Here is a 24,332-nt window from a genome sequence, read left to right on the forward strand (position 1 = left end):
TACCCACAGCTTTGTGGTCGCCCCCAGGGCTAAGTTGCCGGCTCCCTATCTCTTCTCCCTTCTCACTTGTCCCTTCCCCCTGTCCCAAATATTTCTCCAGCCCTGTCTCATTGGTGCACTACTCTCCTTTGCCTTTTTTGGACTGCCACCCTGTCAATCTAATGCAATAAGGCCAGGGGCAGGTGCAAACCCTTGCTATGGCTCCTCTTACTAACCAATCGTCTGCTGGCCCCTCGTCCCAAAATACCTAAGAGCCAATTGAGTGGGAAAACCCGGGACCGCGGGGAGAGGGAGAGGCTAAAGCTGCTGGATTGCTGGAGGGGGGCATTCATTTAGGACGTGGGTTAGGCCAGGAGCTGCCGAACGCTCGGATTCCTCTTGGGACTGTGGTGACTTGTGGATAGCAGGCGTGCTCTGCTGATTCATTTTCATCACTGTCAACATGGTGATCAAAGTCTTTGTAGCCACATCTTCGGGGTCTACAGCGGTAGGTGTCTCATTTGACATACTCCTCTTTCTGCTGGGATCAGGTTGGTAAATTAGCCTGGAAGATGCCAGGACAGCCTGAGTTTGCATGTGAGAAAAAAACCCTGGATTTCTTCTAGTCTGCACTGACCACCTTATTCTTGAAAGCTGCTCAAGATGTAGAGAATTCCTGGTAACGTAGCTTGCTTGCATGCGAGGCTTTACTACAGTTATAACATTTACATATAAATTATCTGTCATTTAATAGATTTACTTCTGTTTGAAAAAGTACACGCAATATATATTCACTGAAGAAGGAAAAAGTGGATATTGTATTTGCACAAAAGCTAAGGTAGATTGTTTACAGTGGAAATTAATGTATTTGTTTTTAAAATATACTTTAGGACACTGCTCCTGCAAAATGGGAGCTCTGTCTAAGAAAGAGCCTGGAGCCAAAATAAGCTGAATAAAGTTATGCAGAAAAAAATTCTTCCCCCCCCCCCTCCCTTTCCCTGTTTGTTGTTGTTGTTGGTTTTGTTTTTCCTTGGGATTGTTTGGGGTTTTTTTTTCGGGGGGGGGGGGGGGGGGTGTCTCCTGAAATGCTATACTGATGATTTTTAGTATTGAGATCTACTGCTGTAGCTGTCAGCATAGTGTATCAGCTGAAGGGAAGGGCATGTGAATAGTAGGGAGGTTGGAAGTCCGTGGGAGGTGGGAACCGGGAAAGGACTGTTTCCTTTTATATCCAGTTCCCAGATGAGCTCAGATTGCAGTTTTCCTTTGGCAGTCCCTCACTCCCAGTGACATGGCTAAACAAACTGGCTGGTGCTTGCACATAGCTGTAACTACATCTCTCTCTCTCTCTGACACCAGCTCCGTGTCTTTAAGAAGTTTCCAGAGTTGAAAAGCTCCAAAAAGCACCCCCTGTTCATGGAGCCATCATCTCTAGAAAATGAACAGGGGGTCATTCACTAAAATTCAAATTGGAATACAGCTGATGAAGTTTGCAGTTCTCTCATCAGCTTGTCTCACCAGCCTATTGCTAACCCTGACACTAAATTTACTATTGACATTTTAGCATTCCTATTTTTATAAGAAATGTCAGATGCAAGGGAAAAAAAAGAAGGGATTGGAAACTGCAGGTTTGGTAATTTGTAATCTAGCAGTTACTGCTCAAGTAGCTTTATGGATTGCCATATGCTGTGGATTGGCAGTCTTTCCGCTCCTGCTTGGTCTCCTCTTTTGGCCTCCTTTGGTTGGCCAAAGAAGACTTGTCTCTACCTCCACTTTTGCCCATTTTCTGGGGGAAGTTGTGACCGTGACCGAAATCCCAGTGCAGACATTCAGTATGTGTGGTGGGGCCATCACCACCTCATGTGCCTCGAGGTGTTGCTCGTGGCATAAACTGTTGCCACTCCACCTATAGGATTGGGGCTGTAGTTCAGCAAGGCAGTTGTATGAGAGCTTTGAATAAACACTGATGTTCAGAGATCACTTACACAATTAAAACTAAGCATATTGTATATTTAACGCTAGCTGAACCAAGACCTTTCCTCTGCTATACACATGCCTTTTATCTCCTCCCAGCTAGCAGCTATAACTAACTCCTTTCCTCTTGGACTGCAGTGAAGGGATGTTTATGCTACATGGAACACTGAGCAACATGCAAGCTTTATCCAGCCATTTTGAGCTGTTTAGCATTGCTACTGTGGTTTATTACTGCTAAGAAAGATAGCTAATGCCAGTGAACTGTAATAGGTTTTAAGCTTATTAATGCCATCTCCACTGTATGTTAGCAGCCCACAAAAGCTGTTAGTGAGATCCTAGACATATACTGGAAGGAAGGGTATGGCATCTTTACACTGCAATATGCCTCTGTATTTCCTCTTTTCTGGTGTGTTGTGTGTATGTATAGCTGCAGCAATCTCAGAAGGCAGCATGTGTTCAGATTACTGATACATAATTGCAATGCCAAGTAAACACAATGTTCAGCAGGAGTAGTTTTCCACATTTGCTGATTAAAATGATGGAAGGTATCCTTTCAATGAACCTTTAATGAGTTTTGGTATATATAAAATAAAACTCACTCGTGCAAGGAGACAGCACAAACCCCAATATATCACTAAAATCCTATTAAAAACAAATTTTGTATCAGCCTTGTACAGCTTTTCCTGAGAAGAATGAATTTAATCCCTAAAGAGCTTAAATTGGAAGTCTAAGTTGTCCTAGTAGCACTGTGCTCTCTTCAATGTGTCTGATCCTGATCAAATGCATGTTGTTAATTTTGAATTTCAAAATAAGATGGGCCAAACGTCCTATGGTGTAAATCAGCAGAGGATCACTGTAAAGATCAGGTAAAGAATGAAAAACTTTTCTACTCTACGTACTACACAGTCACACTACTACTAATTGCAACAGGTTATCATGTTAATAAATACTTCTTAAAAGTGAATGCCATGAACCCAGTAACATTCTGGTGCTCTGGATCAGCTGCTTGGATGGTATAATTCACTGTGGCTCTAGAGCAAATCTGCAGTCCATGTTTTTCCCCTCAATGGTTCAGAAATTTATTTTAAATAACTTTAGCTTTATTATCTTTCTTCTTCACACTTAGCTGATATTGAACTATTCATTAAGGCAAGCAGAAGTGGAGACACTTATTTATAGCGCTAAACAGTACTAAATGCTTGGCTTGAAGCAAGCGATAAAAAAATAAAATAATTTTGTTACTAGCCACAGAGGTGTTTAGAAATGGGTAATATCCTGCAAGGTTCTAAAGTACCATGAATCACGGGAGAAAGGGGATTGTGTCTTACAGAGACAATGTCTTCCAAATTCTTGCTTACTGCTGCTCACGGTTAGGGCACCTCCAAAATCCTTTTATTCCCAGCATTTCTGGTGACATTTTATGAACTTGCCCACCTTCAGATCTGTAGGTCTCAGAAAGACTGAGGAAAATGCAGGCTATTTGAATTATGTCCTCTAAAATACAGGGTAGGGGTTTGTCATCCGTGGCTGAATCTAGCCATATATAAACCTGAGCTCAAATTTCAAATCAATTTCAAGTCAAATCAGAAGTTAGAGTGTGATAAATAAGAATAATTATCAGGAATATGTTGTCCATGTGGTGTTAAAACCAGAAGCTACAGCAACTCTGCCTACCAACATTAATGTTCCTCTTGCTATAAGTTCTTGACTATGTACTGTTTGCTTCTCCCATAGGCAGTTGGTCAACACGAATGCTCTGGATTGTGAGAATATAGATGATAATATTTAATTATGCATCAGGTGAAACTTATATTACCTGTAGCTCTTACACTCTAGCTAGATAATGTTTATTTGAAACAGTTTTTTTCATATTTTAAGGGACCAGCAGCTAGGGATGGTGGAACTTAAGCTTTGTTGAAAGGGAAAATGACATTGATGAAATAATATCCTGCTCACCACCACTTCCCAAGGAATCTATGCCCAAGTAATCCGAATTCTTCCCATGCCACCAGACGCGAGTGAGGGCACAAACAAGCTCCTGCAAGCTCATCCATTCTGGGAAAAACGTTCCATGTCCTCTGTGTTGTTACGTCCTGGAAGATTCCCTCTCTGAGTGCTGTTTGCTGGAGAGATTCTTTCGGTTGCCCAGCTACCTAGTGCCAGCCACAGCAGTGGCTTGCCTTATGGTTTCATACATAGCGTGTCCCAAGTCTTCTGCTCTGCCTAAACCCTAGTAATTGTAAGCCTTAAGACATAGTACATCTTCTGCATAGTTTATTGTTGTTATCATAATGAGAAACATCTTCCCTTTTCCTTATGCAGGCATAATTGCATGTAACTTTTTATTTTTCCTCAGCATTCATTTTTCACACAACCCTCTCCTAATTTTTGCTTTCTGTCCTGGTGCTGGCTGAGCCTCCTGTGTATTATGAAACTCAAGCTGAAGAAAAATTGTTTATCCAGGTTTAATTCTAAAAGCAAGGGAGCACAGAATCTATAGCTCAGTTTCCATTGTCTCCTCAGAGGCACTATCTGTCCAGGACACTAGCTATTCCAGGAGCCATATCTGCTTCAGTGCCTGTGTCCAAAGAGACAAGCTGATGCTGAAATTGCAGCTGACAGCACTTGAGTGCACCGGCTTTCGGACCATGTGGTGAAACTCTTAGTACTGGCTCATGCAGATTTTATTAACCATTTATGCAAACATTATCCTGCCACTTCCTCCAATGAAGTGTCCCTCAAGTAATCCTTTCTGTCACCTGAACGTGTTCTGCAAATAACTGTGCAGCTAAATAGCCATTATGAACATGGCCTCTGTTTAAAAAGGGAAAATAAGAATGTAAATAAGCACTTTTGAGATCTGTCAACTGCATGGCTTTTGAACGCTTTGGATTAATGTTTCCATTCAAAGTGATGTACTTTTTTTAGCTCACCATAAACCTCTGTTGTTGTCATAAAAATGTATAGCATTTTGTGTTTGTTATTTTTTATAAGCAAGCATAGCTGTATAGATAGGTACTTCCTTATTTAAACAAGAAAAGAAATTTTATCCTCAATCATGAAAATTCTTTCTTCCAATATAATAGGCTATCACTCCACTTCAGCTTTTCAGGTTTATTAGATTATAGAAATACATAATCATTAATTATTTCTCAACTCATTGTCTGTCTCAGACTGATTTACACTAGTTTGGTGTCACTTTAAATTCAGTTGTTCAGATGTCTGACTTGTGAAAGACATGGTTTCAAATCATATGATGGCTCATTTGTAAAAATTACCTTGATACATTGTTCTAGCTACCATCTATATAAGACACTAACTTGCTGCATGGAGTAGCTTAACTGGGAGAAGAGAGTCATGTTTGGAACGTGATTGTGCTAGATAGTAATTCAGTTGTCTGTGACCAGAGAGCAGCTTGAGAGAATTTGTATAGATCAGTCCAAACAGTGCTTGCTTCAAATGCTGCAGTACTTGTAGAGCTAAAGTTTGACCTTGCAGCTCTTAGACAAGTTAGACATATAGTTCTTTACATGTTGCTTAGGAGTAGCATTCCTTTAGTAGAGAAGTATAGTGAACGTTACATCTTCAAAGTAAACAGGTAGGTTATAAGGTTGATGCTTGCATCCTAGGTCTATACAGAACTAGTCTCAAGGGCAGTAAGGGCCGTGACTGAATTTTAGGTGGCACAGAAGCTGTGTATGACATGCTTTATTTGTATGTAATATATTCTTCATGGTCCAACTGGAACATCATTCTGTAATGTGGGAAATATTCAAGCACAGGAGTCAAGCTGTAGTGGATTTTCATTGAGGTTTCACTCCTATTTAATTATGCCCAGCATTAAAGAACAGGGACAGAGAAAAACATGTGGCTCATGGAAAGCTAAATGTCATATGTAATGAGTAGGAAAAAGGAGACTGTTACATGTTGAGGAGAATATGTACATTCTCAGACCTGTGCTGACTTTAGGCAGGATTAGTTTAGGTATTTGTAGACCACACTCATAGGTCTGGGAACGGAGTAGGAGGCTCCAGGCTGAGCCTCATTTCTTAGATGGAGGTATGACTGCTTCCAGGGAGGAAAGAAAGAAGCTGGGGGGAGGCAGGGGGAAGTAATGGCAGTGCTCTGGGTGCTGAGAAGCAGTGTTGAATCTCAGCTTCAAAAAGTTTGGGGCCTACTGGAGTAAGTAGATCCAACTTGACATACTTGCATTAGTTCTGCTTGTAATAGCAATTGCTTTTAGAAAACGATTTTCTTTTTAAAGAAGGAATTTTGTTTTCCTCTTTCCTAACCAGATCAAAAAGAAACAGCAAGAAGTAGTTGGCTTTTTAGAGGCCAACAAGATTGACTTTCAGCAAATGGACATAGCAGGTGATGAGGACAACAGGAAATGGATGAGAGAGAATGTCCCAGGTGAAAAAAAGCCTCAGAATGGAATTCCTCTCCCTCCACAGATCTTCAACGAGGAGCGGTACTGTGGGGTAAGAAACTGTTTGGAAATTTAAATACCTTCAGAGAGTCTTCTTTCAGAGAAGGTGACTCTTTTCCATTAGTAGGAAGCATCAAACAAACTCCTTAAGAAAATTTGAGATTCATGTTGAAAGAACAATACTTAGAAAGCATTTTTTTAGGCACAGAAAAGCAATGAAACAAAAGATTACTCCTTTTTAACAGAAAAATACACACGGAAGGAAAACTGACTAGAGAAACTCTGCTTAACAGACTGTATGGATTATCCTCTGCAGAGCCAGAGCCTATGCAGGACCCAGAGCTCACTCCAAGGCATGGAGTTTGCCACCTGCAAGGAGCTCTGTGTTTTCCTCTCGCACTCTCCTACCTCCTGCTGTGTAGCTCACTCACAAGTTGTCCTGCTTTTGGCTCTCTGCCTGCACTCTCACTTCAGCTCCTGAAGACCAAAGGCAGTACTGTCTAGGTGATACTATGGCTTCTTCACACAATACCTCAGGACAACCAAATGTAGATTATGAGGACAGCTCAGCTGCACTTGGAGTAGTAAATGCCCAATTATGTAGTTTGACAATACCAAGCTACTCAAGACTAGTGGCCTTCATAGCAAGGCTGATCTGCTATCTCTAGCTGTATTGCACTTTGCTTCTTGAACTTTCAGTTAATTTTGCATGGTGAGTGTTGGTATTTTGTTTGTTTGACACTGACTCATCGGGGTTGCTAGGAAGTCAAGCAGATGTCTGAGGCACCAGGGGTTGTGGACAGGAATCTTTCTTTTCCATTATATTATACAAATAAATAGGAATTATAGTTGACTGGAATAGTTCTAGTATGTGGTTTGAATTATTGAAATTATATTGCTTATTCAGTAAATATCCAACTCTTCGTAACAGAAATTGTAACGCTCATCAGATGCTTTTATATTTTCATATATGCTTGTAAAAGGTTATTTCTCTTGAGAGAGTTTGTTCAAATCAGTGATAGCTCATACGGTACCAGCATGAATATTAGAATCGTGAATCAAAAGAGATACCCGAGACAGTTTTTTTCTCATAGTCTGGATGGAAATACAGTCTGGAAAGTACTCTGATATGATCGCTGAAATGAACTTGCAAAGTACTCTGAAACGCAGATCACATAGTCAGCCCAGTTTTAAGTTACTCCACAAATCCAGTGTGAACTACTGCAAAGGTTGTTTTGAGGCAGAAAGGATTTACATGCCACTAAGTTTTCAGAATTAACTTCAGTGCTCTCAGAACAAAAGTTGCTAGTATGAATAACGGAGTGCAATTGTTTCCTCATTTTCTCACAGGAATCTTAAAAGAGAACTTGGTAGGTTAGAGTTCATGTGCATTTCAACATCCAGTCTGCACAAATAAAAAGTATAATTTGATATATCTTACTCTGGATTTTGTGGCAGCCAATGTTGCAATAAATATTTCTGATATTCCCTGGAGAGGTTATATAGTGAATTAAAGAGTAATTGCCTTACAAAATGTTTCAGCTGGTCAGCCTTGCTGGTAAATGATAAATATACTGTTTTAACTCCATGTCTGAAGCTATTTCAGGAAGCCAGATAATCTACATCTTGAAATAAATTTAAGCTAAGACAGAGTCCTTTGCAAAGGCATCTCCATGTGGAAAGGGGTTGCAGCTACTGATTTAAAAAGTAAATCAAATTTACAATTAGTCTAAAAGTCTCCAGAGTTCTAATGTACCCAGCTCTCAGAGCTCATAGCTAATGATCCCAGTAGGTGCATAACAAAGATTAATTTATAGCATCATTATTTCAAAATAAATAAGTTAAGGAGATCCATATCAGTACATGAGCCTTATCCTTCCCCTCAGGGGAAGATGCCTTAAGGGAACTGCACAGTGAGTGTGAAGTGGGATTATGTGGGCTAGTTGAGAACATGGCCAGAGGCTGGCAGACTAGTGCAAAATTCCTCCAAGTGACATGATGTCTTCTGCAACATGTCTACAATATAAAGCTGGGGATTTGCATTCTACTTCCCTGCATAATCTGTGCAGGTCCAACAGACCCATCATTCTGAAATCCAGAACTGTTTTATGCTGTTTAAAGTTTACATGGTATATCTTAACTCTTCCCCTGTGTACCACTTCCTTTGCCTTCAGCTACTTTATTAAAAATAGGGCTGCAAATTGCAAAGTTCTGTCTGAGTCATGGACTCCAGTCCAGTATCCTGAATTCATGAAAACGCCTTTAAAATATGTTGCTCTTATTAGTACAGTCTTCAAGGGCCTCAGTCTCGTGGCATCTAGAAACCTTCAAATTTGTAGCCATTTCCTGGTATGCCAAAATCACCCTTTAGCTTGAACAGCTCTAGCCCAATGTATTTTTAAATGGGAATCATATCCTCTATTAATGTTCATTTTGCTATGCTAAACAAGTCAAGCTCTTTACACCTATTTTTTATAAGACATTTTCTCTTTCTCCTTCCTACTGATTTTTTTCTTTCTTCATTCCCAGATAGTCCTTTGTTTTTAGGTCAAACTTGTTGCACTTCATTTCTCATCATTCTCCTTTCTGAGATCACTCTTTCCCCCCACTTCTCTTCCTATTGATTGTCCTGTATGTTTCGTTCCCATTCACACATGTGCACGTGTATATGCATTAGCAGCATGCTTGCCTGGGACCACTGGCCTTGGGAGATGAAAATTCAAGATAAAAGATTTCCTTCCTCACCCTGAGAAAGAGGGATTTGGAGAGAGACATGACAACCTTCAAATATTTTAAGGGCTGCAGCAAAAAGGCATTAATTATTGGTCTGAATTCAGTATTGGCCCTGCTTTGAGCAGGAGGTTGGACTAGATGGTCTACTGAGGTGTCTTTCCACCTCTCACCACCAACCATCCTGTGGTTCTAAGATTTTGTAAAATATGTTCTGCTCCACACCCACTGGAGGTGGGACAAGATATAATGAGTAAAAAATGTAGCAAAGAAACTTTAAGTCAGACATTAGAAAAAAAAAGTAGTTTTCAGGAGATAGTCTCATTATCTAATTAAAGGTCATTACCAATGGATTGGAGAAACACCTATCAGGAATAGTGTAGTGGTTCCTACCTTGGAGAAATGGTCCTTTGAGATCTTCTCCAATCCCTTCTGCAGTTCAGTGAAATTTTGGGCGTGGAGGTAAGGGAAGAGGGGATTCTGGGGACTGGTGAGGAGGCTTTCTTTTCATGCTGTAACAGACTGACATAATGAGCAAGTAAATGCAGTCCTGTTGCTAATCTCCTTTTCTGCTGATACGTAAAAGCATCTGCATCTTCTGGCTGACGCTGAAGAGCTGTTTCACTTCCTAAATTGTACAGTAAAATGGAGGTTTCTTATGGATGCATTTATGAACACACACCAACTGTCAGCAGCTTTTCCATGAGGTCAGAGAAACTTAAGACTGAGTTATAAATAGCTTGAATCTTATTTTTCTTTCAGATCTTTGGTATTGCCACTTGAAGAAACAGATTAGAAATGGATTCATTTTGTATGCCTGGCTATAGCACCAATTTCAAGTATCTGTTCTAATCCATCAGTGTTGGCAATTATGTTCTTCTTTGATATTTTTCTTAAGCTGCTTCTTTGCTCATGTCTAGACAGACATCTGCATCTATGTCACTTTCTAAATATATTGAGCACTCTGTTGCTCTTGTCTTTGTTTTTCTTAACAAAAAGCCCTAAAAAACTAGGAAAGAAATGGAATATAAACTTGTAGTTTTCTCTGTAAGCTGAAATCTATGCTTTTCTCTGTAAACTGAAATCCATAGAATAAAATACCCATGTACATATTTTTTTAAAGAATCTCTGAATTATTAGGTAAGACTTTTATTTCATGCTTCATATAGCTGCTAAAGTCAAATATACAGAAATCATAGGGACCTCTGGAGGTCTGTAGTCCAGCCTGCAGCTCAAAGCGAGGATAGCTTTAAAGTTAGCTTATATTGCTTTGGGCTTTGGCCATCTGAGTTTCAAAAGTCTCCAAGGATGGTGTTTCCATGCCCTCTCTGTGTGCTCTGACCTGGTGCCATACCACTCATGTGGGGGAGAACTTTCCACTGATGTCGAATTGGAGTTTGCTGTTTTGCTGTCTGGCATTTCCACAGTGGTCATACAAAGGATGATAGCATAGAGTGTATATGTGCATTTTCACTATATCATAAAGAAAACACTCATTGATTTTTTTTTTAAGTATGTTTCACTGTATTTTTCAAAGACTAGTTCCAAAGACAAATGACACCATTAGCCTCTGCCTAGACCATTTACATTTTCTCATACAGAAATAATATTATTGCATACCTGAAAGAAATTGTTACTGCTCATTTTTCTTACTGCCTGCCTTGGGAACAGTTATCTTTGGTCATTCAGTGAATAGAGATGTGAACAAGTCACCATTAAGAAAGTAAGAGTGCAAATACACAATAAAAAAACTATTCCATGGTCACTGTAGTCAGGCTTTTACCCCATGCTAAATACATAATAGCTTGCTTCTCAGTGTAAGCAAGGTAAGTGACCTTCCATTTACTGTGAAATACCGCATTTACTGTGGGATGTCATTGTACACTACCAGTTGCCAAGGAGTACCTGATATGATAGAAGGTTGTATCCTCTTCTGATAAGGGGTTCATCTGGTCATTCACACCACTTGCCTGTGCTCTCAGGTCTAGTTATCTACAAGGCTGTGTGTCTCCGGAGATTTTTAGTACACTTACAATCTGCTGCTTTTCCTCTGGGGAGGAACTAACAAGACGTATAAAATACCAAGGCCACTTCCTGGCCCTTCCTTGTTATAGTCTTCTCTTTGTTTCCCAGCTATTGACATGTTGTGCCATAGTTTGCTTAGGCTGTTTTACAAGTATGTGGTATGCAGGAGGACACAAGTTTCCTGTGTTTGTATGGCCTGACAAAGGCCCATGTCAAATTGCAGCCCTTTGAATTGCAGAAAATCCTCGTGTTCTTGTTTGCTGTATTGCTCCTAAGTTTATGGGTTAGACTTCAGACACTGGCTTTCTTAAATACTTAGGGAGGACCTGGGTTAGATAAGAAGGAGAACCCCACAGCAACATGAAAACAACAAAGACATGGTTTGAGAAATGGGTGGCCTGGAACAGCAGCAGGTATTCTGCCTGGTCAGGGCAAAATGTGCTCTGGGGCTTCTCCCAGACTGGGCAGTTCCCATTGCCTGTAGCTAGGTCTGTGTGAAAGCCAATCTGTCTCTTAGGTAAATGAGTGAAACAGGCTGTCATTTATCCTGTCTGTTAAGCTATGTTACCTCTTTCAAACTGGACTGAAATGTCATTGATTCCAGTTTTGTTGATATTAAGGTGTCTTCTAAACCATCCACTCCAGCCTTTTCCCTAGGATTACCCTTGGCCAATAATTCATTCTCTAGAAATGCTAAAACAGTCCAATAAAACAACTCAGGTCCTAACCCAGCTTTACAAACAAGTCTCAAGGATGACTCAGCACCTTATTATTTACAGGTTTCTAGTTTTGGAGTTATTTGGGATGAGAAGGAGGATGATAACGTAGTCAAGGCAGTAGTCTAGGACTCAGCAGACATGTGTTCAGTCCCCTGTCCTACACAGAGCTGCTGTGTGATTGTGGGCCAGTCACTTATGATCAGAGTTTCTGCTGAGATCTTAAATACTTGTTGATTTTTACCTGTGTAAGATGTGAGCCATGAACTCCCCAGTAACAAACTAACGATAGCAGACCTTCCTTAATTGATAGGAAAGTTGTACAGGTGAATACAGTAAAGACCGTGCAAGTTCTAGATGGTAGAATAGGAGCCATCCCTCAAGTCTTTTCAGTTATATTAGCACTGAAGAGAAAACAGGCATTTAACATAATGATTTATAACTTCAGTTCACAGGTGGACAAGACATTTTGGCTGCTGCATATATGTCAGAGGGAACAACACAGACCTTTGCCAAGTTTGGCTGAAAAGTAACTGCATTTTCTAACCAGGATGCCTTTCTTTAAAATAAACAGTTTCATCATTATCATTTCACTTGTGCTGTTACGTTGACTATTGCCTTTTATTTGCCATAAAGCTGTCCAGGGTTTTGTGTTCTTATTCACAGCAAGTTTTATTTTAACATTTAAAGGGGAATAGCTTTGCTTTGGTGTGTACAGCTGAGGCACATTAAAATGAGATGCTTAATTTTATCTGATTCTGACATAGATGTGATATAATTAAAGTGTAAGTCTCTGAAGAGATTTGCCCATTTGATCATTTTGCCAGCCAGTATGAAACTTCCTTTATCTGAATTTTCTTCCTGGGGCTTATATAATGTAGGCACTTGTACAAATGCATAGTCATTCTCATCAATATAAGAAAGATTTTCTTGGGCTAGTCTCTTCCTCCTGTGCTTTTTGTTTGATTTTTGTTACCAATTCTCTGTTTGTTTGTTCCTTTTTTAGGATTTTGAATCCTTTTTCTCTGCTAAAGAAGAAAATATTATTTATTCGTTCCTGGGTCTTGCTCCTCCTCCAGGCACAAAGGTATGCACTGCTCTCCTTCTGTGGGGGACATTTATTTGATTTTAATAAAAGTTGAAGATAGACAGTGACTCAGCATGTCAAATAAGGGGCAGTGACAAGCATTACATTAGGTGCTGGTGCAGCAAAGTGTTCTTAAGGGAGAAAAAAAGTGGCTGCTTCAGTAAATATTAGAAAATACTTCTCTCTTCCCTTCTTTTACTGCAGGCTTGTTACCATGCCTCCAGCTGATGATTTTTTTTCTCTTTATTGTTGACACAAAGCAGTATTTTTTTATGTTCAGTTTTTAAACAAAGCAGAATTTCCTAATGCAATTTATAGGTTGTGTTAATTACAAGAAACCTTCCCTCTGACTGCATCAAACCTTGAGCAAACAGGGTTTGTATTGGCCACCAACAGAGGAACCGGGGTATGAATCCATTCCATCCTCTGTGTGTACACGCAGACTGGCACTATGGGGTTTGCTCCCTCTGCCTTGTGGAGGTAACTTAAAGTCTCACCCAGGACTTCACGAAGTCCCTTTGGCAAGTCTACCCATAGTCCTCCACCCACTGTATTTTGACAATGTTCTAATATATATATGGCAAAAGAAAAAATTTTTTCTTTTTTTTTTCTTTTTTCTTTTTCTTCATTTTACAGAAAGCAATGTGTTTTATCTTTAACAGAGTCTTCTTGTAATTAGAAGTTTTATAACTGAGAGCATTACAGCTTTCTTATCCTGAGATCATGTTAGATGACAATCTAATGTTGCCATCTTTAACATGGGTGATTCAACAAAAGAAATTAATCAAGAGAGTGATGAGCCAGAGTGATAGGAGGACTCTGCTGCATTGTGGTCACCTGGCTGAAGAACTGCCCTGGAGCATGAGATCTGCCTTCTGGTCCAACTCTGCTGCCAACTGTGTAGCAACTTTGAGTGAAACACTGTTGTAAATGTCCCTGGTTTTCCTCTTCTGTAAAAGCAGAGAGAAAAAGGAGGCTCTGCTAAGTGCTTTGACAGCTACAGATGAAGAGATACCCAGGGGAGAGCCACAGTTGCTATAAATGTCTTTGACGCTGAGTCCCTGAGTGATAAGGAGCAAGTGATTTAAACTTTCTGCTTTAGCTGCGCCATCTCCCACCAAGGGAAATAAAAATTACTTGCCTACCTCACAAGGGTCTTGTGAGAATTCATTTAATTAACATCCACAAAGCCATGAAAGGCTTAAAGGACTGCAGGTATTACATATTATAATCATTATAAAAGATATGTGGAGAATCAATGAGATAAAGAAAATTGCATTTTTCCATCTTCCCACTTCATATATTATCTGCTCCTTCATGCAAGCTTCTGTTAGATAGGGTGTCTATGAAGCAAAGTAACAATTTTTTAGAATTCATTCACTCCCAGCTGTCAGCAGAGGCTATTACAGTTTCTACTTTGTGACAACTTTGTAAATGTTGAAAATAACATGTTCGGTACATTCTGCTGGGCAGATTAATGTTAGTGCTATTGGTAGCAACCAAGTACGGTTTATGCTGATTAACTGCCACATTGGTGGTGGTGGCAATTGTTTCAGTCCAGAACATGGAAATAAGTGAGACTGTTTTTAAAAAATCCATGTAAAGAGTGGAAGTATATTTACATTGTCTCCCTTTTAGAATCTGTTCCTGAATTTGAGAGAGACATATACAAGTGGTTTAGCATTTATTGCAGAAGTGTTTCTCAGCAGCTTCACTGCATGACAGTCTGGCTGTGCTTTGTCATACAAATAACCTTGCTGCACTGCTTCTGCTTTCCTTTCATTAGGCTGTCAATTCAACCTTAGCATGAAGTACAATGAATGGCTCGTGACACTGATTTCCCGCAGCCTGAATCTGGAATAATAAGTCAGGTGTGGAAGAGATGGTGATGATGACACATATGACAGGGTTTCCTACTAATCCCTTCTTAAATAACTTTTTTTTTTTTCCTCGAATATGGTGATAATTTATAAAAGAAGCAAACTATAAAGCACGGAAACACCACAAAACAGTCAGTAAGTATTTGCTTTCTAGGGGTTTTTACCTCACTGAGACATTAAAGAGATTAATATGAAGCTGATACATGTTTTATACTCATGCCTCAGAAGATTCTCTTTCCTTTTGCATCCATCTTTTGTCTCATATTGCATCAGCAGTAGAGAAGCTCTTTAATGACCATGATGCTGTTTCACAGCACTGCCCACTAGGATCCTGACCCAGGACTGTTTTGGGTCTATTGTCTGGAGCAAGCAGGGAACTTTTTGCTACTCCCTCAACAAATTATAACTTCCCAACAAAACACTTGTAGTTAAATGCATTGCCACGTCAGCCTGCTGAGAGCAAAATACATGTTTCAGTTCTGCAAATTCTCATTTTTGCAGCCCTGACTTCTCTCTGGATCAGGTGGCTACAACTTGTCACCAGACCTACTCGTCCAGTGTTTACATTGAACTGTTACTGCTAGGTATCGGAGCTCTGATGGTGCCAGACCCTAATGTGCAAGCTGATTTACATTTACAGGGTGAGTCTGATATGTCTAGGACACATCAAAGTTGTCAGCAAGGTGCAGATTGACTCTGAGACACATGTGAAGAAGCTCTGAATACACACAGATATAAAGGAGATCCTTCTCAGACCTGCAGCACACAAGCAAAGTAGTCTTTACACATTTATTTAAGTATCCTCTTACTTACAAAAAAGCTGTAATTGTTTCAGTAGGAAATAGCAAATCAACACCAAAGTTAACCAGACTGGCTGGAGAACAGGCTGCGGGGCAGCTCCCTGAGTAGATGCCTACCCCTCTCTGCAGCCAGCCCTGTTCAGATTTCTGCTAAGGGTTCTGGTCAGGTACCACTGTAAAAATGGCCAGTTGCTGTGTCCATCACTGTGTTTCTGGATGCAATACAATGAAGTATTTAGATGCCTGGATGGCGTGTGTAAAGTTCTGCAGATCTTGGTGGAAAGGCCGAAGCTCTAAATGCTAATGATTTGCTTAGATCACTGTGAGAGTCAGGCAAAGATCTTCACACTTTTTTCCCTCTATACCAAGTACATTTTTTTTATCCTTAAAGGGTGCTATGTGGTCATAAAACTCAGTGACATTGCAGGAAACCAATAAATATTTTCGGTACTTCAGAAAGAGTCAATTAGCTCACATCATCCTCTCTCTCGTTGCCTCCCCATGACACTGTTTTCTAAAGCATCATTTAACAGGGATGAGTAGCACAGTTTTATGTGCCTAAGAGAAGAAGCAGGCAAAGTGTTTGTGTTAATAAGTTCTTTAGTCTGTTAATATGAAATACCTTCTCACTTGAAGGAATACCTGGTCTAGAATACTTCTAGCTTGTAAACATGTTTGATGGCAGGCTGGGATTTCGAGGACAGGTGTGCTTTATGCCTGACCCAAAGATCACTCAAGTTAGTGATGGATTTCTGAATGATCCCATTTAATCTTGGATTAGTGGCATGAACACTGATGTGCCAATAGGATAGGTGTGTACATTTGAGTTATAATCAATGTAGTTTGTATGTCTAGGGTCAGGTGTGTCAGTCTCAACTGCCCCCAAAGTTGGGTACATTTCTTTTTAAAGGTCCCATCACTTTTATGCTTAGTCTGAGACTGTTCTCAATATTCTTGAAAATGCTCTGAAATATTGGTAATGTGTGAACAGCCCATTACAAGCTCCAGTTGCACTGCTTGGTTTCTAAAATGGCACAGGTGAATTGTTTTGTCAATGAGATGCTTATTACTTAAACTAAGATGACAAACAGTATGCTGTATTACTACACCTTCTGAGTATCTTAGCAAGGTTTGAATGCAGGTAATTAATTGCTTTTTATTTTCAAGGACAATCAGGATTTTTGAGAAATTTATTAACTGCCCTGGAATACTGCTTCTGTTTCCCAGAAGTCCAGAGAGGCAGTAGATTGTAGCAAGATCATTTAGGTTTGCAATTGCTCTGTGAACTCAGTGAAGCTGATTTATTTGAGCTGAGGGTCTGTTTTTAAATCTTGTATATACTTAAATCCTTAATCTTAGTATTCTGGGTCTTAATATCCATAATCTTGCTATCCCAAAATTCATAGATGCTTGAGCTTTAGTCTTTTAGTTGAAGAAGACTTCTACTAAGACTGCTTTGAATTACAAATTTACAGTATGTACATTTTATTTAAAGAGAAAATGACCTGTCAGCCAATCTTTGTAAATGGTATTTCATTTTAAATCAGTTAAAAATTAAATTTTGTGTTTCTATGGAGAGCTAGTATAATGATGATATTCCAAACATCACAGTTCTCCATATAATTAACAAGAACTCTGTATGTGTGTGTGCGTGCATGTCTGTTCTGGCTGATAACATGCTGCTTCTAGAGTTTAGTTCTTTCAACTACAACTTTTTTTTGCCTTGTGCTCTGAGTAAGTATATGATTCATCTGAGAGAGTTCTACACGATAAGTTCACTTTAATTAGAATGCCGTCTTCAGTTTTTATGTATTTTATGTATCTGCCAAAAATATTGAGTACATAGATTTTAAAATGAAATGTTACTATACATGCTGAAAATAAATATCTAACCAATTTAGTTTTCATTAACACTATCCTTTTCATTTTAGGAACTGCTACAAAGAAAGTATCTGTAAGGAAGTTATGATTTGCTTAAGAAAACAATGTATTAACACAATGTTACACAAGAGAATTTCAATATACATCTGTGTTACTACATATTTTAATCTTCAAATATTTTCTTAGCTTGTGGGGGAAAAGTAAAAGATAAATTAAGCCAAACAAATGACTCTGTAGATCTGTTTTTAATAACAATGCCACCAGGATCAGAATGCAGTGAGCCCAGAGTTTTATGTGTACTTGGAAGGAGACAATATTGCCAGAAAAAGAAGTAGTCTTTTCTCCTTCCTCCTTCCTCTGGCTCCTTCTGCTTACTCCCAGCTGCTCATTCCTCTCCCCAGGCATCCCCCACATGCTGCCAAAAACATTCATGCAGCTGTGTAATGGAGTGTGTAAATTGTGTGAGATGATAGAAATGTTTTTCTTTTTAAAGCTTTAATCTTGATCAGCCTCCCGCTCCAGTTCACCGTGCAGCCCTGGAAAGGCTTTTTCTGCCAGGAGGGCAGGGGCAGTGCAGCGCTGGGAAGGACTGCAGGGAGGGCAATGCTGGCTGCTGATTGATAGGGCGTTTTGCTGCTGCTGTTTTTCTCTGCAGAGAGGAAGGGGAACTAGTGAGCCTATGTGCCTACTCTCTTTTCATTGCAAGCTCCTTACATATAAAACATATTTTCCATGATTCAGGAGGAAATTGCCAAAAGGGCACCAAATCTTAAGACAGTGAAGTTTCAGGAAAAAGATAAAACTGAAGAAGTGTTTTGCCCTCTTCACTCTGTCATGGTATCTGCTTCCAAACATTCCTAACCTTCTTTCTATAATTTTTGTCCCCATCCAGCAGAGCATCTCAGCAGGAGGACATATCTTATATTGCACACCACATGACGGGGCAAAGATCCCTAAGTCAGCACTCACCCAAGTCTGCTCTGGGGCTAAAAGCCAGATAGCTATGCTAGTGTCACGCTTCTGCAGGCTAAGCACACCGGCTGAAGAAATCATACATAATGAGGACACTGGAGGAAGACTTGTGAAGCTTAAAGGACAGGGGATCTTGAGTGGGGGCTTTTGCTTAACTGTAGAGACAAATGAAATTATGGAAAAGCAGAAAAATCCGAACGGACCACATGGATGAGTTGCAAGGGCTTGGTCACAGGGGTGAGAAAGAAGCTTGTCTTCTATCAGGGACGTGCTGCTCTGCCGAAAGCATGTAGGACTTAGGATGACACAGGACAGGAACTCCCCTGAGCCCAATTCTCTGTTGCTGGAGGCAACCACACCAGATAACACCTCTCAAAAGTGGTCAAATTCCCTTTTAATGAATTAGATCCTTTGCCTCCGCTTCTCCCTTAGAAAGCCCTTCTAAAATTTCACACTGCTGATGATTAAAATTTTTATTCACAGCTGTTTTGTACTCATTTTGCATCTACCTCAGCGCTCTTCCTTATCCTATCCCTCCCTGATGTTTACTCTGATCTATTTTTAGAGAGCCATCGTATCCCCTCACAGCATTACTTTCAACAGATTAAAGTAATGAAGCTTTTTTTGTCACCCTTTCATAAGACAGGCTCTCCACTCCCTCAAATATTCCTGTAGCCCTGCTCTGCACCTGTTCCAGTCTGAATTTCTCTTTCTTGAGCCTGAGTGACTGGAACAGTACAGAGCGATCCAGAGAAGGTTTTGCCTTGGCCTTACACAATGACATTAATATTTGCTTTCAGCTCCACCAGCTCCACCTCATACATCTGAGGATCACATTTATTACCTCTTTTACTGTCGCATCACATTCATGGCTCAGTTATTCTGTGATTATTTAAATACATCCATCTTTTTCTTCTTTGATGATCAACAACTAACGAGCTCCCAAAGTGCAGTAGAAACATCTGTTTCTAATCTCTCTCACAGAACTACCTGTCCCAAATGATATGACTTTGCACTTCATGCTATTGCATTTCATCCTATTTCTGTTGTTCCACTTGAGGCCATACAGGTCTCCTTTTATCTGACACAGTGTGTGATTCACTGTGACCTTTCACGGCTACCTAGCTGAAAGTACAACAGGACTTAAAATAAGAGCCTTATAGAAGGTGCTTGTTCATGGTGCTGGAATAGATTTGATAGATGGGTGTGTGAAATGCGGAACAGTTTCCTGATGATTTTAAACAAGAAAGTTAAGAGACTATATATGAAATCCTTTATTACTTCTGGTTTTCTGTAGCTTCTTGATGAAGTTCAATTGGAATGCATGCTGGTGAAAAAAGCTTTTTTTTTCTGAAACTAGAATGTGCCATCAGGGTGAGCATCGGTTTCTATTAAACTTTCCATAGAAAAGCTAGAGAATCTACTATGCTCTGAAGAGGAATAAGTGCCTGAATTCACGTTTTCCCTACACAAACCCCATGACTTTACCAACAGATGAACAAGCCAACAAGTGTTCCTTTCACAGGAGAATGTCCAAAAGGGTATATTTTCATTTGAATACTGAAGCGAATTAGAAAAACGCTTCCCCAAACTGTCAAGTCGAGTTTTGTAGAAATGAAGTGCTGGTTACGTGCCCTGAAACTAACGACTTCTCCTTTGCTGCCAGGAGACTGAAAAGTCTGATGCCACGGACGAAACGGAGGCACGCAGAGAAGACAAGGCAGATGAAGGGGCTCATGAAGAGTCTCAGTCTGCTCAGCCACCATCAGAAGATCAACAGGTAATTTTTCCTTTTTCCCTTCGTGATAGGAGGATTTTACCGTGCTAAGCACATGGAACATAAACATACAGGCCCTCCTAGTGTGATTCAGGGTGGGAAGGCTGACTGCAGAGTGGTCCTGCTTGTCTTTTGGATGCATTTTCTTTGACATCATGGTGATATGAAACCTAGATAAAACTCCAGGGAACTTTGCTCTGAATCTTGAATAACAGCAGTTGTCTTCAACAGTTTCCTTTTACCACTTGTTACCATAAGCTTTCTTTTTTAATGCTCATTTGAAACCAGATTCTAGTTATGAAGAATAATTTAGGACTAGACATTTGAGTCCTATCTGTATGGAAAAATTTGCTGCTATCAATGGCCAGCATCTGCACTGCTCGTAAATCTAGTTGTTAATGTTTGTTGTCATGTACCAGCATTGACTGCTGTTGCAGTGAGCCAGATCTGACAGTGTCTTCTCCAGGCCATGAAGAAACCCCTGGGTCATGCAGAAATGGAGACCATTGTCATCCTTTCTGCCTGCATCATGGTCTGGTATTACAGTCACATGGACAGATTTCAAACTGCAGTGCTAAATGTTCTTGGAAGCAACCATATGAGTTCCTTCAATTCCCTAGTATAATATCCTGCAGTTAGCTAACATCAATAAAGTACTTGTGGTTGAAATGCAGGTGGATCCCGCAAAAAGGGACCATTCTGTTCTGTGCCGGTGTCTTCCTCAGTGGAGTGTTTATGTTACTGGCCAGGTTCTAGACCCAGTAAAGACTAGGCAGAAATAGATCTTGTGTCTGGAGATAGGGATCCAGCTGCTTTATTCTTCCTGCTGCTCTGACAATTTGACATTTAAGGATGGGTTTATTTTGATGTTGCAGTGTCAGGTGACTCTCTTCCCAAAGATGCAGGCCTACTGCTGGATCAAGCACTTACACTTGTTGGATTTTTTTGTGGTTTGGAGATCAGACGGTCCCAGTGGAATATCTGTCATAAATGCAACATCTCTTTCACTAAAGAGCAAAACAAATGTGTATTGTTTTTTTTCCATCTAGCTGCTATGTTTTTCCAGAGGAAGCACCTCTCTGTAAGCCTTTCCCCATTGTCCTTTATAACAATGACAGAATCGGTCATTGTTAGGCTGGAAAAGCACGTTTCACACAGCCTCATGCAAGCCGCAGGCACTGGGAAGTCCCATTTAAAATTTCAAAATGGCGGTGAGGAGAGACAGTTCTCAGTGGGAACTGAAATTTCTCCTTAAATTGTATCCAAGAACTTTTCATGTCTCTGTGAATTTCACCCAACACATGAGTGCCATCAAATACCTTTTTACTCAGCTCTTAAGAGAAGCCCAGCATAAAACTGCAGTGCATCCCCTGACTGGGTTAGGTTACTTGCCATTCTGGCTGGCAGTCTAATATTTTTCAAATGAGAACAGAATGCTGGAACATGTCTGCAAATGTGTCAAGCAGCTGTGTATGAGAGGTTTTGTAATGACATAATGCAATACCACTCCTATACAACAAGCACCTTGCTCCATTTCTCACAGAATGGATTGGAGCTGTAAGTGGAAAATACATTCTTCTTTAGTTTTACAGGGAGGGGAGTGGCAGAGGAGACAGCACCAGGCAAGATAGTGTGTTTGAACAGATTTTTCTGTGGTTGTGAGGGCAGAAAATATAGTTAGTCTTACAAATCCTCCCCTTTCACCTGCATAGTCTTGGCAGTGTCAAAATGTTCTTACATGGTCTTACATAAGAAGGAGGAAAAGTCTTCCTGAAATTGTCCAACTCTGATACCCACCTTCATCATGCCAGGTGTATGTTAGCTCCTGGGGGAAGAAAAAAAGCACTGTTTCTATTGCTGTCTCACTCATTTTTAGAGAGGATACTCACCACTGCAGGCAGCAAGGTACGAGGGGCTTCTGCCAGGGACGCACAAAACCCGTTCTTCACTCTCTTCCACCACCCACTTTCCATGTCACCTAGGACAAATCACTTCCGTGACGTGGCATCTGCCCACCTTGCCACAGTTCATCCCAATTATCACTTCTGTTGGGATGGCATGAATCATTCTGTAGAAATTCTGGTATTCTCATTCACTACAGACAGCACACAAAGGATGAGTTTAGTTGAGAAGAATAACTTTGAGGCAGCTACAGGGAGATGAATTCCGCCTTTTGTCTTTGTATCTCATTTTACCTTTGTAACAGAAAGCTGGAATAACATTTCCTTACCTGGCCAGGGTTTTATGAAGTTAAATACATTTAAAGACTGTTTGATTGCCGTTAGAGTATCTCCACTGGATGTTAGGTCCTAAAGGATACATGTAGTATCAACACAGGATTTTCAGTATTTCCCTCTCTTTCTCTCATTCTGCAGCCCAGCACAACTTGTTTGACTGCTTGACCACACTGAATAGATGTTTTCTGTGTACTTTCCCCACCCATGTCTTTTTTTATTCTAGCTTATTAAGAGCTGGTCTTTGCATACTGAGTTCTGAAAGGGTGACCTTTTTATCAGTGGCCCACTCTGTTTTGTAGCCAAACAGTTGCATCTTTTGAACAGTAGTCAGGACTCTTTTAGAGTGTCAACTTACCCTTTTCACAAACCCTCAGATCAAAATGCCATAATTTAAACGTTGCAGTTTTATGTTCTGCTTCTGAATTAATGTACCAGCGGGAATCTAGTATTGGCATTTTGGTGTTATTTAGCACTTAGTTTCAAACCAGCTTAAAAAGGACTCTTTCACGTGGTGTGTAACCCAGCCAGCTTTTCTCTAGTGACTTTGCAGGAGAAATGCCAGTGCTATGGAAAAATTCTAGAAATTCTAGAAGTGTCTTGGTGAGGTAAAGATATCTTAGTCTTTGCCAACGAGCATAAGACAGATAAGAAAATAAACTGTTACTGTCTCAACTGTGGAGCTACACGGAAGGTCCCAGATGATTTCAGAAGGCTCCTCCAATGCCTCAGTAGCAGGAATGGCACCAATGGTCAATGTGGGTACGTGTGGAGGCTGCAGCTTCAGCAGGGGCCTGTTGCTTCTGCTGCCCTTGCTGAGAGATGCAGGAGTCCAGAAGCTCCAGCTTTCAGTCTCAGGCTGGTATGACCCTGAGAAAACCAGCAAGAGACCCCAGCCCTCTGAGAAACAAAACTCTTAAGTCAGCAGCTGCCTCCTGAAAGGGGCAGAGATAAGTGCACACAGTGACAGGTTGTTCTTCACACACTCACATTTGACTGCCTAGGCTTCAGCGGCTCCAGCCCTGCATTCAGGCAAGCATCCAGGAAAGCCCGGAGCAGATGTTGAAATAGAAAGTCCTGTCCTGGTTTCAGGTGGGATAGAGTTAATTTTCTTACTAGCAGCTGGTACAGTGTTGTGTTTTGGATTTAGGATGAGAATAATGTTGATAACACACTGATGTTTTAGGTGTTTCTGAGCAGTGCTTACACTAATTCAAGGACTTTTCAGCTTCTTGTACTGCCCTGCCAATGAGGAGGCTGGAGGGGCACAAGAATTTGGGAGGGGACACAGCCAGGGCAGCTGACCCCAACATGCCATATGATGTCATGCTGAACAAAACTGGGAGGAGTTGGCGGGGAGGCAGATCACTGCTCGGGTACTGGCTGGCCATTGGTCAGCAGGTGGTGAGCAATTGCACTGTACATCATTTGATTTGTATATTCTTTTATCATTATTATTTTTTCCCTTTCTTTTCTGTCCTATTAAACTGTCTTTATCTCAGCCTACGAGTTTTACCTTTTTTCTGATTCTCTCCCCCATCCCACTGTGGGGGACTGAGCGAACTAATGGCTGTGTGGTGCTTAGTTGCTGGCTGGGGTTAATCCACAAGAGTCTCTTACACAGATCTGGTAGTAAGTAACAGGAACAGCTTTCAGCCTGGGTCAACAAAGGACAGCTGCACTGGGATTTCCTTAGATTATGAAATTTTTTTTCACCTTAAACCTGTTGCATACTTTCCTTCCGTAATCACTTCATCAAGCTTATCCTTGACTTCTTCCTAATCTTTTTTTTTTTTTTTTTTAATTTCTAATCCCCATCCTCTGATGGAGAAGGTTGAGGAACCATTT

The 24,332-nt window shown here is 40.4% G+C and overlaps 1 protein-coding gene across 1 annotated transcript in view; it reads left to right on the forward strand.

Annotated features, from left to right (window-relative positions):
• Positions 1 to 246: 246 nt before the first annotated feature.
• The window catches only part of LOC115343596 (SH3 domain-binding glutamic acid-rich-like protein), a 29,505-nt gene continuing 5,419 nt past the window's right edge, over positions 247 to 24,332 (forward strand). The window contains exons 1-4 of the mRNA XM_030019741.2: positions 247 to 487; positions 6,249 to 6,434; positions 12,860 to 12,940; positions 20,140 to 20,253. Of these exons, the coding sequence (XP_029875601.1) occupies positions 443 to 487; positions 6,249 to 6,434; positions 12,860 to 12,940; positions 20,140 to 20,253 (426 nt within the window). The 5' untranslated portion in view covers positions 247 to 442. The remainder of the gene's footprint in view (positions 488 to 6,248; positions 6,435 to 12,859; positions 12,941 to 20,139; positions 20,254 to 24,332) is intronic.

This window comes from Aquila chrysaetos, chromosome 7 (assembly GCF_900496995.4).
Source record: "Aquila chrysaetos chrysaetos chromosome 7, bAquChr1.4, whole genome shotgun sequence".
Classification (NCBI taxonomy): domain Eukaryota; kingdom Metazoa; phylum Chordata; class Aves; order Accipitriformes; family Accipitridae; genus Aquila; species Aquila chrysaetos.